Source organism: Aotus nancymaae, unplaced genomic scaffold (assembly GCF_030222135.1).
Source record: "Aotus nancymaae isolate 86718 unplaced genomic scaffold, 86718_ANA_hifiasm-v0.15.2.pri h1tg000057l, whole genome shotgun sequence".
NCBI classification, from domain to species: Eukaryota; Metazoa; Chordata; class Mammalia; order Primates; family Aotidae; genus Aotus; species Aotus nancymaae.
In genome coordinates, this window is record NW_026988471.1 from 37,978,014 (window position 1) to 37,992,812 (window position 14,799).

General features: G+C 41.3%; 1 protein-coding gene across 2 annotated transcripts in view; it reads right to left on the reverse strand.

Annotated features, from left to right (window-relative positions):
* CDKL4 (cyclin dependent kinase like 4) overlaps positions 1 to 14,799 on the reverse strand; it is a 51,425-nt gene that overhangs the window by 7,233 nt on the left and 29,393 nt on the right. For both annotated transcript variants that reach the window (XM_012450664.3, XM_012450663.3), the window contains exons 5-7: positions 7,385 to 7,582; positions 4,715 to 4,797; positions 1,942 to 1,998 (exon numbers count right to left, since the gene is read on the reverse strand). In XM_012450664.3, the coding sequence (XP_012306087.2) occupies positions 1,942 to 1,998; positions 4,715 to 4,797; positions 7,385 to 7,582 (338 nt within the window). The remainder of the gene's footprint in view (positions 1 to 1,941; positions 1,999 to 4,714; positions 4,798 to 7,384; positions 7,583 to 14,799) is intronic.

The following is a 14,799-nucleotide window of genomic DNA, read 5'->3' on the forward strand; positions in this document are numbered from 1 at the left end:
TTCTTAGAAGACGCTGCTAATGCTGAGCTCTCCATGGAGTCTGCGCTGGAAGAGTGTACTGCTTGATTAATTCTGAAGCATTGAGATCAGCTGAGTCGAACTGAGGCTTCTGAGTCCTTGCTTGCCTGGATTAATAACTTTCTGTATATCAAGAAGCTAATGAATTATCAGAGGTGTTCTCTGTAGAACACCTAACCAGAAGATGTCTTGAAGATAGGAGATGAGAAATCAGAACTGTAGAGTCCAAGTCAGGATTCTTTTCTTAAATCCAAACTTCAAATTTCACAGAAAATGCTCTGATAAAATTTCCAATAGTCTATAGTCTTCTTCTTGATGACCAGATTAAGCTGATGCAATGGTAGGACAGTCATGACTACAGAAATAAATGGGTAATAAATAAGAAAGACTGTGCTCATGGTCTCCTTTTAAACCTTATGAGGAGAACACAAAAGACCTGCCACAGATTGGCCACTGCATGCCACCACTCTCCTTGGCTCTGCCATGGGCCAATACGCCATTCACCTGAGTAGTTCCCTGCATAGGTTATGATTCAGTCCCATGGGATGAACACCAGTTATGGTAGCCAGTTACTTATTTGCTGTTAAAGATGTCTCAATTGCAAAGAATTAAAGTCTTCTTCCATCTAACATGGGGCAGGAGTCTACAAGATAGGGTGTGGCTCATGAAACAGCACAGTCCTTGATGCACTTAGAGGATTCTTGGGTCTTAGGTTGATACTTATGGGTCTAAATAAAATAGTTTAGTAACAAACCTAGCTTCATCTAAAACCTTAGGCAGCCAACCAGGGCTCTTCATCTTTGGTGTTGAGGACAGGGAACTTGTCCTACACTTGCAGTTTTCATGCCCCAGAGTTGCTTTCCAGGGGACCACAGGTTCTGGCTTCCATCTGAGAATTGGTTGGGTTTGCAGTGCTTGATGCCTCCCTCTTCTCTTGGAGGTTTTGCTAAATTGCAGGTGGGTTAGAACAACTTGTCAAGAACAAGGTCAGGGAATTGGACTTCTAGATAGGATCTGCTGAGTGCTGGGTGAAGGCAGGTCTGGGCAGTAAGATAGGGCAGATGGCAGCTGAGGTCTGGTGAAGCAATGGTATGGGGAGTCTGAGAGCACAGGGGTATCGGGTTCTGACTATCAGGAGGACCCAGGTTGAGGTCCCTGAGGACTCAGGGAAGCAACTCAGCACTCTGGTTAGCAACATGACAGTGACAAGCACTTGCACAAAGGCTGGTCTACAAAGTTGACTATAGGTCATCCAAATGGCCCCACCATCTAGATCAGATGAGTCTCAAACTGAGCAGTTTATCATAATCATATAAGGGCATGTTTAAAGATACACATGCCAAGGTCCCACTCACGAAAATTCTCCTTCTGAATCTGAGGCTAGATACTGGAATCCATATTTTTCAAAAGCTCCCAGGCCATTCTGATGAGTAGCCACATTTGGAAGACACTGCTGTAGACAGAACTTAATTGATTGTTAAAGATAGATAACCCCTCTGGTATCCTCATACCCATTGTCCAATGGGCTTTTGGTATGCACGATAGATGGCAGGGTCACACTCCTTCTGGTGTGGCCCCATTTGGTCAAGCATGAATGGCAGACTAGTCATAGGTAAGTTTCTTCTGCTTTTTATCTGAATCTGTCCTTTTGACTATCTCTCTTGGGCCTAGTGCAGGAGTTAGGTCTGGTATCTGCATGGCTCTGATTTTGCCTCATCTACTAATGTTAATGGATATGTTAGAAGAATTACTGCTTAAACTACTGATATTCCTTTAACTGGAATGATTTGACAGTTCTTTATCATTTTTAATGACTACATCCTATGTTGGCATCATTTAACCCACTGTCCACCCTTCTCCAAATTACCAGCGTCAGCCATTACAATTTGTAGCTAATAAGAGTTAGAATTGATTCTTAGGTACCTTCATGAAGTTCAGAGCCACAGTATGAGCATCTGAAAACTTTTCCTCAAGAGTTTCCTAGAAAACAAAGTTAAAACATTCAATATTACATAACAACAAAGTAATATGTGTGTGTGTATGTGTTTGTGTGTATGTGTTTGTGTGTGTGTATGTGTATGTGTGTCTGTATATATTTGGAGGCAGGGTCTCCCTCTATCCCTCAGACTGAAGTACAGTGGCATGATAATAGCTTATGCTAACCTTGAACTCCTGGGCTCAAGAGATTTTTCCATGTCAGCCTCCTGAGTAGCTAGGACTACAGGTGAGTGTCATCACACCCAGCTAATTTTTAAATTTTTTGTAGAGATGGGGTCTTGCTAAGTTGCATGAGCTGGTCTCAAACTTCTGGGCCTCAAGTGATTCTCCTGCCTCAGTCTCCCAAAGTGCTGGGATTATAGGGGTGAACCACCTCACCTAGCCTATATTTTGAGTACATTAGTAATGACAACACTTTAAAGAAAGACTCTCTAGTAGGTTGAATAATTCAGTTTAGATTTTTTTTAAATCATGCTTTCATATAATTGTACATTGTAGTGCAAAGATCTGAAATACATAAAACTGAAGTGATTTTCTTAATTTCACAATGTCTTACAGTTGATGCTGGGTAAATGTGGGTCCTGAATGCTCCCATCTGAAATCCTACAACAGTACTATAATATCTGTGCCTGATCTACTTCTAAGGATGTTTTTGAGTATTCATGAAAATACATTGGACTACATGCATAAGAGCACTACAGAAATCAAAAGAACGAAAAACACAACATTCAGAATGATGAGGAAAGAAGGGGATGGAGATGCTTGAAAGATAACGGTGGGAATCTACTTCTTCAACTGGGCAGCAGACACTTAAGTTTGTTGTAGTTTATTCTTTAAACACATGTTACATAAATATTCCTTTGTAACATTTAACCTTGCAGTTCAACCTTGAACTTTGTATTACATTTGTTAAAGGTTTTAACAAATACAATAAAAAAGGAAACTACTATATAAATCAAGATATTATATGAAATAATTGATTTAAAATGAACAAGGTATCTAGAGATGGTTGGGACTATTTGGACCTCAAGTTATTTGGACAGTTCACACCTGTCATAGATCACGATCTGCCTTCTCAGACTTTTCCCCATCTCCACATGACTCTAACTCCAGCACAGCTGGAGTGCAGACACATGCTTTTCCTGACAGTTTTTTCTTTTATAGGCAGATTCTGGACCATATGGAGCTTTAAGGAGCATAGCCTGAACTTAGGTAACACACACAGGAAGTCAGTGTCTACAGAGAGTAAGAGAGAGAGTCAAGTGGTCATTAATATGTTTTCAAATAAAGGCAAAGACCATTGCAAGAGTAGAGAGACGATCCCTGTGATTTGGTGTTTAATGAGTACAATGGGGATCATTTTGTTAAATAACCTTCCATGTGAAAATATATGTTGAGAAAAAAGCTTTTGATTGATTTGAGCTTCATTTTACAAGCCGAAAAAAATTTAAATGCATTTTTTCTTAAAAAATAAGACTGCCCAGGTGCAGTGGCTCACGCCTGTAATCCCAGCACTTTGGGAGGCCGAGGCAGGTGGATCATTTGAGGTCAGCAGTTCGAGACCAGCCTGGCCAACATGGTGAAACCCTGTCTTTATCAAAAATACAAAAAATAGCTGGGTGTGGTGGTACACACCTGTAATCCTGGCTGCTCGGGAGGCTGAGGCAGATGAATTGCTTGAACCCAGGAGGCAGAGGATGCAGTGAGCCGAGATCATGCCACTGCACTCCAGCACTCCAACCTGGGCAACAGAATGAGACTCTGTCTCTTAAAAAAATAAATATCTAAAGCCTTTTAAATAAACGTCCACTCCTGCTCTAAAAATAAATAAATAAATAAAATAAGACTACTATAAGTACTCTTTATGAGAATATAATTATTTAAGGGAAAATTATCCTAAGGCCTTGACCAATGGATCAAAAGTATGTAGTATCTGAAATACTAAATATACTTTCACTTTAAATTTAGCGTTAATTTTTGACCAGATAAGACGATTAAACATTGAAAGCATTTTCCTGGCTTGCTGTAATGCAGTTTTTATACAGTTTCTTCAGTATGTGTGATGTGGTTTGGCTCTGCATCCCCATCCAAATCTCACCTCAAATTACAATCTCCATGTGTCCAGGGAGGGCATGACTGGATCATGAGGGGGGTTCCCCATGCTGTTCTTGTGAGTGACGGTAAGGGAGTTCTCACAAGATCTGATGGTTTTAAAAGTGGCAGTTTTCCCTTGTGCCCTCACCTCTCTCTCCTGCTGCCTTGTGAAGAAGGTGCCTGCTTCCCCTTCCTCCATGATTGTAAATTTCCTGAGGCCTCCCAAGCCATGCAGAACTGGGAGTCAATTAAACCTCTTTCCTTTATAAATTACCCAGTCTCAGGGAAGTTCTTTACAGCAGTGTGAAAATAGACTAATCCACTGTGTCAGTATGTCACAAGGAAAACAAGCCAAAAACAAATATTAAAAAAGAAACAGGCCGGGCATGGTGGCTCATATGAGTAATTCCAACACTTGGGGAGGCTGAGGTGGGAGGACCACTTGAGCCTCAGAGGTTGAGGCTGCAGTGAGCCATGATCTTGACGCTGCACTCCAGCCTTGGTGACAGAGTAAGACATCATCTCAAAATAAATAAGAAACAACTACCTTTTGTAAAGAAAGCAGCAACACAAGTAATAAAATGTTCAAAACAGAGCAGTTTACCATGTCTTCTGGTTCAGGTATACTGATGCCGTGGAAAAACTGATTACTTTTTAAGATTGATTGATGTCTTGGGATTAATTTTCCTGTAAAATATAAACCACATAATTCATCATAAATTTGGCAAATAATCATCAAGTGTTTAAATGGTTAATGCCTGAAGGCCAGGTGTGGTGGCTCAGGTGTGGTAATCCGAGCACTTTGGGAGGCCAAGGCGGGCAGATCACTTGACATCAGGAGTTCAAGATGAGCCTTGTCAACGTGGCGAAACCCCATGTCTACTAAAAATACAAAAATTAGCCAGGCGAGGTGGTACGTGCCTAATCCCAGCTACTCAGGAGGCTGAGGCAGGAGAATTTCTTGAACCTGGGAGGCAGAGGTTGCAGTGAGCTGAGATCATGCCACTGCACTCCAGCCTGGGTGACAGAGCAAGACTCCATCTCAAAAAAAAAAAAAAAAAAAAAAAAAGGGGGGCTAATGCCTGAAGTGCAGGTGTGAAAGAAATATTGTGTCTGATTGTTCCTACCAGAGATGGGAGGAATGGGATCCTGCAGATATATGTCTTCTCAGGTAAGGCCAGTTCTCCCAAACCAGTCCCTTTGTCATATGTGGTTTGGTCACCATTCAGCCTCCATCAAAAGACAAGGTGAGATAATGGTACTACGATCTTTGCACACATTATCTCATTTAATCTCATAAATTAGATTTTATGAGACTTCATCTCATAATCTCACAACAATAGTTGTTAGTTTATTTTATTTTTTGAGATAGGGTATCTCTCTGTTGCCAAGACTGGACTGCAGTGGCACAATCATGGCTCATTTCAGCCTCGATCTCCCAGGCTCAAGCCATCCTTCCACCTCAGCCTCCCAAGTAGCTGGGGCTACAGGCATGTGCTACCACATCCAGCTAATTTTAAAAAATTTTTTGTAGGTATGGGGTCTGCCTATGTTTCCCAGGTTGGAGTAGTTGCTGTTTTAAATCCCCATTGTACCAATGACAAAAATGAGGCTCAGATAAATTTAATAACTTATCCAACATCACACAGTAACTGACAGACCCAGGATTTAAACTCAGGTCTGTAATGTAAATTTCCAGAATCTTTTTAGGGAAGCAATCAGACAAACAAAGTGTGGCTTGTAGTGGTACTCTACCCCACATTTTTCATGCTGCAGAATTCTCCAGAATGTGTTGGAACTGAACAGGGAACTGTCCAGCAGCCATGCTGCCAGGAGAGCCTACGGGAGGTAATTAACAAATGCTCATCTTGTGTGTAGAGGTATCACTTTCTTCGCATCCATGCTGTTGGCATGAAGCTGTGGCTCACTTTTTGGGTTATGCTGACACATAATGAAAGCTCAGAAAAGAAACACTTCAAGTCCCATATTCCTATTCTGCACTTAACTGGCTATATGATGTCAGGCCAATCACAGAAGCTCCCTAAGCCTCTGTTTCCTCATTTATAACACAGGCACAATTAAAAATGTTGTAACTTCCTTAACAGGTTTTTCTTAAGACTGAAAAAGATGATGCATATGAAAGTAATTTGTAAATTCTTATGTACTGTACAAAGAAGATGTGTTAATGTTATTCTAAACTCCAGCAGCCACTCCTAATCAGGAAGTAAAATCAGACTCTTAAGCTTTAGGGCAGTGGTCTGCCAAACTATGACCTGCAGGCCAAATCTGGCCTCATGCCTGTTTCTGTACAGCTTGTAACCTCAGAATTGGTTTTACATTTTTAAGCAGATTTTTTTTTTTTGAGACAGTCTCACTCCTGTTGCCCAGGCTGGAGTGCAGTGGTATGATCTCAGCTCTCTGCAACCTCTGCCTCCCGGGTTCAAGCGATTCTCCTGCCTCAGTCTCCTAAGTAGCTGGGATTACAGGCATGAGCCGCTATGTCTGGCTAATTTTTTGTATTTTTAGTAGAGACGGGGTTTCTCTGTGTTGGTCAGGCTGGTCTGGAACTCCCGATCTCAGGTAATCCGCCTGCCTTGGCCTCCCAAATGCTGGGATTACAGGCGTAAGCTACCATGCCCAGCCTAAGCAGATTTTTAAAAGTCAAAAAAGATTTTTTTGATATTTTGTTGCATATGAAAACTATAAGAAATTAAAGTTTCAGTGTCCATAAATAAAGTTCTGTTGGAACACAGCCATGCTCATTTGTGGACATGCTGTGTATGGCTGCTTTTGCACTACAATAGCAGAGTTGGGGAACTGCAACAGAGACTGTACAGCCTGCATAACCTAAAATATTTACCATCTGGCTTTTTATGGAAACAATTTGCTGATTCCTGCTTTGGAGTAAAGTGGGGAAACCTCTTTCACAGTGGACAGAAATTGCATTTGATCAAATATCTTAGATTAAGCTCTAGGCAGCTGACTCATATCCTTATCCCTATCTTAGTCTGATACGTAAAGTAAATGTATAGTTTATTCCATGGCTAATTGACTTTTCTTGGAAAGGCATCTGAGAACTCCCTGAGATGAGTTACGATTCTAGATATTTAGAAAAGGATTGGGCTTTGGCTAAAACCCAGACCCCAGAACAATTATCCTGAGTGGCACTTTGGAGAAGCAATACAGCTCTTGTTGTTGTTTTTTTTTCAATTCCAATAACATATGAATGGTATAACAATTCAGCAACTCTGTTGCCATAAAATGCAATTCATACCTAGTGTTCTGATTATCAGATAAAGTTGGTCCACATCTGATTTTCCAGGCCACAGTGGCTGGCCTGTCAGGAGCTCTGCAAAAACGCAACCAGTAGCCCATACATCGACTGAAAAACCATACTGAGTATCTCCCACAAGAAGTTCAGGAGCTCGGTACCATCTTGTGGCTACATAATCGGTGCAGGCATCTCCTGGAACTGCAAATGCATCAATCAGATCAGGTGAGCCAATTCTCCCAACATGTGAACGAACTACTCCCAAGAACATATCAGGCACTCAGGAGAGCTTCAATAATCATCAAAGGCCATTATACTCTTAACAGTTAATGCATGAGGCACTAATTGAGGAAACAGTTAGTGTGCATTGAGATAGTAAATTTGGCGTTCAAGAGCACTTTAGGTAAACAACTATTTTTTTTTTTTGAGACAGAGTCTCGCTCCATCACCAGGTGCCAGGCTGGAGTGCAGTGGCACAATCTTGGCTCACTGCAACCTCCACCTCCTGGGTTCAAGCAATTCTCCTGCCTCAGCCTCCTGAGTAGCTGGGACTACAGGCACGTGCCACCATGCCCAGCTAATTTTTTTTGCATTTTTAGTAGAGATGGGATTTCACCATGTTGGCCAGGATGGTCTCGATCTCTTGACCTCGTGATCCGCGTGCCTCGGCCTCCCAAAGTGCTGGGATTACAGGCGTGAGCCACCGCACCTAGCCAATAAACAACTATTATTACTCCAAACTAGGGCAGCAGGTGGTGTGGTAGGGATTGGGGGAATGAGAATTTCTGGAGTGTAACTTTAAGTCTAAACCACATTGTTGGTTTCCACTTTATTATCAGCATAGTGGCTGTAGTGTGTTGAATTGTGTCCCCCTAGATAGGTTGAAGTCCTAATTCTTGGTACCTATGAATGTGACCTTATTTGTAAATAGGGTTTTTGCAGGTGTAATTAATTAGTTAAGATGAGGTCATACTAGATTAGGGTAGACTCCAAATCTAGTGACTTGTACCCTTACAGGGACACAGAGACACCCACAGAGAATGCCATGTGATGCTGAAGGCAAAGATTGGAATGATGCAGCTGCCAGCACAGGAATGCCAAGTTTTCCAACATCCACCAGAAACTGGGATAGAGGCTGGGCATGGTGGCTCACGCCTGTAATCCCAGCACTTTGGGAGGCCGAGGCAGGCAGATCACTTGAGGTCAGGAGTTCAAGACCAGCCTGGGCAACATGGCAAAACCCTGTCTCTACTAAAAATACAAAAATTAGCCAGGCATGGTGGTGCGGGCTTGTAGTCCCAGCTATTGGGAGGCTGAGGCAGGAGAATCACTTGAACCCTTAGAAGTTGCAGTGAGCCGTGATAGTGTCACGGCACTCTAGCCTGGGCGACAGAGACTCTGACTCACATACACACACACACAAAGAAGCTGGGAGAGAGTCATGGAAGCCTCTCCTAGAGCCTTCAGAGGAAATGTGGCCCTGCTGAAACCTCAATGGCAGATGTCTGGCCTCCAGAACTGTGAAAGAATAGATTTCTGTTGTTTTCAGTCACTCAAATTGTGGTAATGTATCATGGCAGCCCCAAGAAATGAATGCAGCACTAGACGATTGCGTAAATTAATTAATTTTTCTATCCAAATGTGTTACTTAGAACCCATTGTGACAAAGACTTCAATTTGACTGCTTGTACTATGGATGAGTCTTGTGTGGCATGTGATAGGTAGATGACAGAGAGTTGGGTGCACCTTCACTGCCCAGCCCTGCCCTGTGCCACAGGTATGCACTGCCTGGACCCAAGGCACCTGCCTCCAAGTGGGTGGAAGCTAATCCCAGAATCATCACCTGACTCTGAAAGATCAGGAGCACTACAAATGCGTTACAGAGAAGGAACAATTGGAAGGCAGCCCGGCTTGCAGAGATGAGGTAATGAGCAACTCTCCTTGGTAAATGCATCGGGTAGCCCCAAAGACTCTGCCACAAAAGGCAGCTCAGAAAATAGTGGCTGCGGAGGCAGCACAGAAAATAGTGGCTGCGGCTCTGGTCAAAGAACAGTCCTCATAGGAGTGGGAAGAGGAAATCATCTTTACTTGCTCATTGCTCTTTTATAAAATTATATAAACTTTTAAGTGATAAAAGTCAATAAATGCCATGTAGGAAATTTGGAAAATGGAGAATAAGAAGGAAAATAACAACCCCTAACAATTTTCACTATTCACAGGTTAAGTCAGCTGTTTTGCTTGTTTAAAACATTTTTCTACTTAAAAGTCATATATGCTCACTGCAGAGAACATGAAAAAATATATAATAAACAGAAGGTATATAAACCCAAGTTTTACCACCAGAAGGTACCTTGTGTTAATCTTTTGCTGTATTTTGTTTGAGTCTTTTTCTTATTTTCAGCATAGTTTTGAGTACCATTTTTTGGAGGCAGGGTTATTCTGTTTGCCAGGCTAAAATGCAGTGGCACGATCATAACTCACTGCAGCTTTGAACTCCTGGGCTCATGCGATCCTCCTGCCTCGGCCTCCTGAGTAGCTGAGACTATAGGGGCATGCAATCATGCCTGGTTAATTAAAAAAAATTTTTTTTGGTACAGATGGAGGTCTCACTATGTTGCTCAGGTTGGTACATGTACTTTTGATCATACTACATATAAAATTTTGTGTCCTGATTTTTTCATTTAATTCTATGCATTTATCATGTTATTATAAACTCTTCCTAAACTTGAGTTTAATGCCTGTGTAATAGCTTACCAAGTGCATATGCCAGGATTTACTTTACCTTCCCCAAATTTACCAATATTTTGTCACTATAAATAACACCAGATTATTTTTCAATAATCCCTGCACAAAGCTTTTTCTGTATTTAGAATTATTTCAAGGCCAGGCACAGTAGCTCATGTCTATAATCCCAGCACTTTGGGAGGCCAAGGCAGGCAAATTGAGTGAGCCCAGGAGTTTGAGACCAGCCTGGGCAACACGGTAAAATCTTGTCTCTACAAAAAAAGAAAAAAATCAGCCAGGCATGGTAGCATGTACCTGTGGTCCCAGCTACATGGGAGGCTGAGGCAGGAGGATAGCTTGAGCCCAGGAGGTTGTGCTGCAGTGAGCTATGATCATACCATTGTCCTCCAGCCTGGGCTACAGAGTGAGACTCCATCTCTTAAAAAAAAAAAAAAAAAAAAAAAAAGAAGCTGAGCTTGGTGGCTCACACTTGTAATCCCAGCACTTTGAGAGGCTGAAGGGGGTGGATCACTTAATCCCAGGTATTCCAGACCAGCCTGGGCAACATGGTGAATGAAACCTCATCTCTCTAAAAATTATTATTCCTTTACAATGATTTTCTATGAGTAGAATTACTAGATTGAGAGGTATAAACATCATTTATAAAATTATTAAAGAAATTCATGAACTTGGAAAATACAAAAAAAGCATAAAGAAGAAAATAAAACATCACCTACCACCCAGACAGAAATCAAGTCAAGCTTTTGGAATAGAATTGGGACCAGTCTACATGCAGCTATGTGTTTTTTACTTAGCCCCATGTTGTAATCTGAAACATTTCTCATGTCATTAAAATCCTTTAAAAATATATTTTTACAGTATTAAGTCAGATAAATTCTTTAGCCAGAAATATTTTCCTTATTTCTGAATGACTGTGTTCCTCTGAATTTTTTTCTCAGTAATAAATGGTTCTACAATAAACATTGTGTTGTATTATTTTTGGGGGGGTAGTATCTTGGCTTATGAGAGATTCCTAAAAGTGGAATTAAAGATGCAAAGGGTACTTACTGCTTTCTCAAAGATTTGTTCAAAACTGTGTTCCCACTAAAACTAACCTTGTGAGCCCTGAGTAGTTATTATTTGAAAAATCTGGCCCAGCGTGGTGGTTCACACCTGTAATCCCAGCACTTTGGGAGGCTGAGGTGGGAGGATCACTTGAGACCAGAAGTTCAAGATGAGCCTGGGCCCCATGGTGAAACCCTGTCTCTACCAAAAATACAAAATTTAGCCCCGTGTGGTGGTGCATATCTGTAGTCCCAGCTACTTGGGAGGCTGAGGTGAGAGGATTGCTTGAGCCCTGGAGGTGGAGGTTGCAACAAGGCAAGATAGCTCCACTGCACTCCAGCCTGGGTGACAGAGTGAGACTCTGTTTCAAAAAAAAGGAAAATACTCTGCCAGCTTCATTGGTGAAGAGTAGTATTTTAAGGTGCATTTATTTGATATCAGTGAAGAGAAAGATTATTTCACGTTTTTAGCCTTTTCTTTCATTTGTGAACTGTCAATATCTTGCTAATTTTTCTACTCAGTGCTTTTGTGTTTTTTTTTAAACCAATTTATATAGGCTCTTATCTATCAACCTATTACCAATTTTGAAATATTCTCTCCTTTGGTTATTTACTTTAAAATTTTTATCTTTCTGTGTATATTTATACATCTATATATAGGAGGAGCTTAAATTTGTTTTGTGGTAAAATATACATTTTATAAAATTTACCATTTAACCATTTAAAATTGTACAATTCAGTGGCATGAAGTGCATTCAGTGTTGTGCAACCATCACCACCAGGTACCTCCAGAATTTCTTCCATCAGCCCAGCCTGAAACTCTTTATCCTTTAAACAAGAGTTTTCCATTCTCCCTTCCCCCAGCCCTATTCTTTTTTCTGTCTCCATGAATTCGACTATTTTAGGTAGACCATGTAAATAGAATCATATGATATTTGTCCTTTTCTGTATGTCTGATTTCACTTAGCTTAATGTTTTCAAGGTGTCCATGTCGTAGCATATATCAGAATTTCATTTCTTTTTAACATGAGTAAGATTTCGTTATATGTATGTACCACATTTTGTTTATCCACTCATCCTTGATGGACGTTTGGGTCGTTTCCACCTTTTGTCATTGTGAATAATCCTACTATAAGCATTGGCATGCAAATACCTTCAAGTCCCTGCTGCCAATTCTTTTGGGTGTGTACCTAGAAGTGGAATTGCTGGATCATACAGTGATTCTATGTTTAATTTTTTGAAGAACTGCCATACTGCTTTCCACAGCAGCTGCACCATTTTACATTCCCACTGGCAACGCATGAGGGCTCCAATTTCTTCATATCCTTACCAACACTTGTTATTTTGTTCTGTGTTTTTTAAAAATAATAGTCATCCTAATGGGTGTGAAGTGGTATCTCATTGTGGTTTTGATTTGCATTTCCCTAATAATGATTACCTTAAGCATCTTTTCATGTGCTTATTGGCCATTTGTGTATCTTTTTTGTTTTTTTAATTTTTAATTTTTTTTGAGACAGGGTCTCACTCTGTCGCCCGGGCTGGAGTGTAGTGGTGTGATCTTGGCTCACTCACTGCAACCTCCACCTCCTGAGTTCAAGTGATTCTCATGCTTCAGACTCTTGAATAGCTGGGATTACAGGTATGAGCCACCGCGCCCAGCCTTGTATATCTTCTTTAAAGAAATGTTTACCAGAAAAGCCAAGAGAATCCACAGACCCTTTGAAGAAGGTGGATTACTGCTGCAGGCTCTGTGGGACAGTCAAGGAACTCCCAAGACAAAGGTTATATTCTCCTGGGAGCTCTATGGCCCCACCCACTGCCTGATCCACCCTATGCTACTGCAGCTGATGTGCTCTTGAGAGCACCACCTCCTGGTTGGAGGTCAATCAACATAAAACCATGCACTTAACAAAAATACAACTAAGGACTCTCACAGAGTCCACTTCACTCCCCTGCTACCTCTACCAGAGCAGGTGCTGGTATCCATGGCTGAAAGACCTGACAATGGATCACATCACAGAACTTTTTGCAGACACTTCCTAATACCAGCCCAGAGCCTGGTAGCTTCTCTGGGTGGCTAGATTCAGAAGAAAAATAACAATGCAGTTTGGCTCTCAGGAAGCCCCATCCCTAGGGGAAAAGGGACCACATCAAGGGAGCACCCCATGGAACAAAAGAATCTGAAGAGCAGCCCTTGAGTCCCAGAACTTCCCTCTGACATAGTCTACCCAAATGAGAAGAAACCAGAAAAACAATTCCAGTAATATGACCACAAAACAAGGTTCTTTTTTTTTTCTTAACAAGATGGAGTCTTGCTCCGTCACCTAGGCTGGAGTGTAGTGGTGTGATCTTGGCTCACTGCAACCTCTGCTTCCTGAGTACAAGTGATTCTCCTGCCTCAGCCTTCCAAGTAGCTGGGACTACAGGTATGTCCTGTCACACCCAGCTAATTTTTGAACTTTTAGTACAGATGAGGTTTCACCATGTTGGCCAGGCTGGTCTCAAACTCCTGACCTCAGGTATCTGCCTGCCTTGGTCTCCCAAAGTGTTGGGATTACAGGTGTAAACCACTGTGCCTGGCCCAAAACAAGTCTTTAACAATCCCAAAAGATCATACTAGCTTGCCAGCAATGGATCCAAACCAAGAGAAAATCTCTGAATTGACAGAAAAAGAATTTAGAAGTTCAGCTATTAAGCCAATCAAGGAGGCACCAGAGAAAGATGAAATCCAACCAAAAGAAACAAAAAAAATGATACAAGAAACAAATGGAAAAATCTCCAGTAAAATAGAGAGCATAAATTAAAAAAAATCACAACTTCTGGAAATCAAGGACACACTTAGAGAAATGCAAAATGCACTGGAAAGTCTCAGCAATAGAATTGTACAAATACTACAAGAAAGAACTTCAGAGCTTGAAGGCAAGGCTTTCAAATTAACCCAATCTGACAAAGACAAAGAAAAAAAGAATTTAAAAAAATGAACAAAGCCTCCAAGAAGTTTAGGATTATGTTTAATGACCAAACCTAAGAATAATTGGTGTTCCCAAGGAAGAAGAGAAATCTAAAAGTTTGGAAAACATATTTGAGGGAATGAGGAAAACTTCCCTGGCCTCACTAGAGATCTAGATATCCAAATACAAGAAACTCAAAAAACACCTGAGAAATTCATCACAAAAGGATTATCACCTAAGCAACAGGCATCAGGTTATCTAAAGTCAAGATGAAGGAAAGAATATTGCCGGGCGAGGCCGAGGTGGGTGGATCACAAGGTCAAGAGATCGAGACCATCCTGGTCAACATGGTGAAACCCCGTCTCTACTACACACATAAAAAATTAGCTGAGCATGGTGGTGCATGCCTATAGTCCCAGCTACTCGGGAGGCTGAGGCAGGAGAATTGCTTGAACCCAGGAGGTGGAGGTTACGGTGAGCTGAGATCGTGCCATTGCACTCCAGCCTGGGTAACAAGAGCGAAACTCTGTCTCAAAAAAAAAAAGAATATTAAGAGCTATGAGACAAAAGCATCAGGTACTATAAGGGAAAACCTATCAGATTAACAGCAGATTTCTCAGTAGAAACCCTATAAGCTAGAAGGGATTGAGGTCCTATCTTTAGCCTTCTTAAGCAAAAC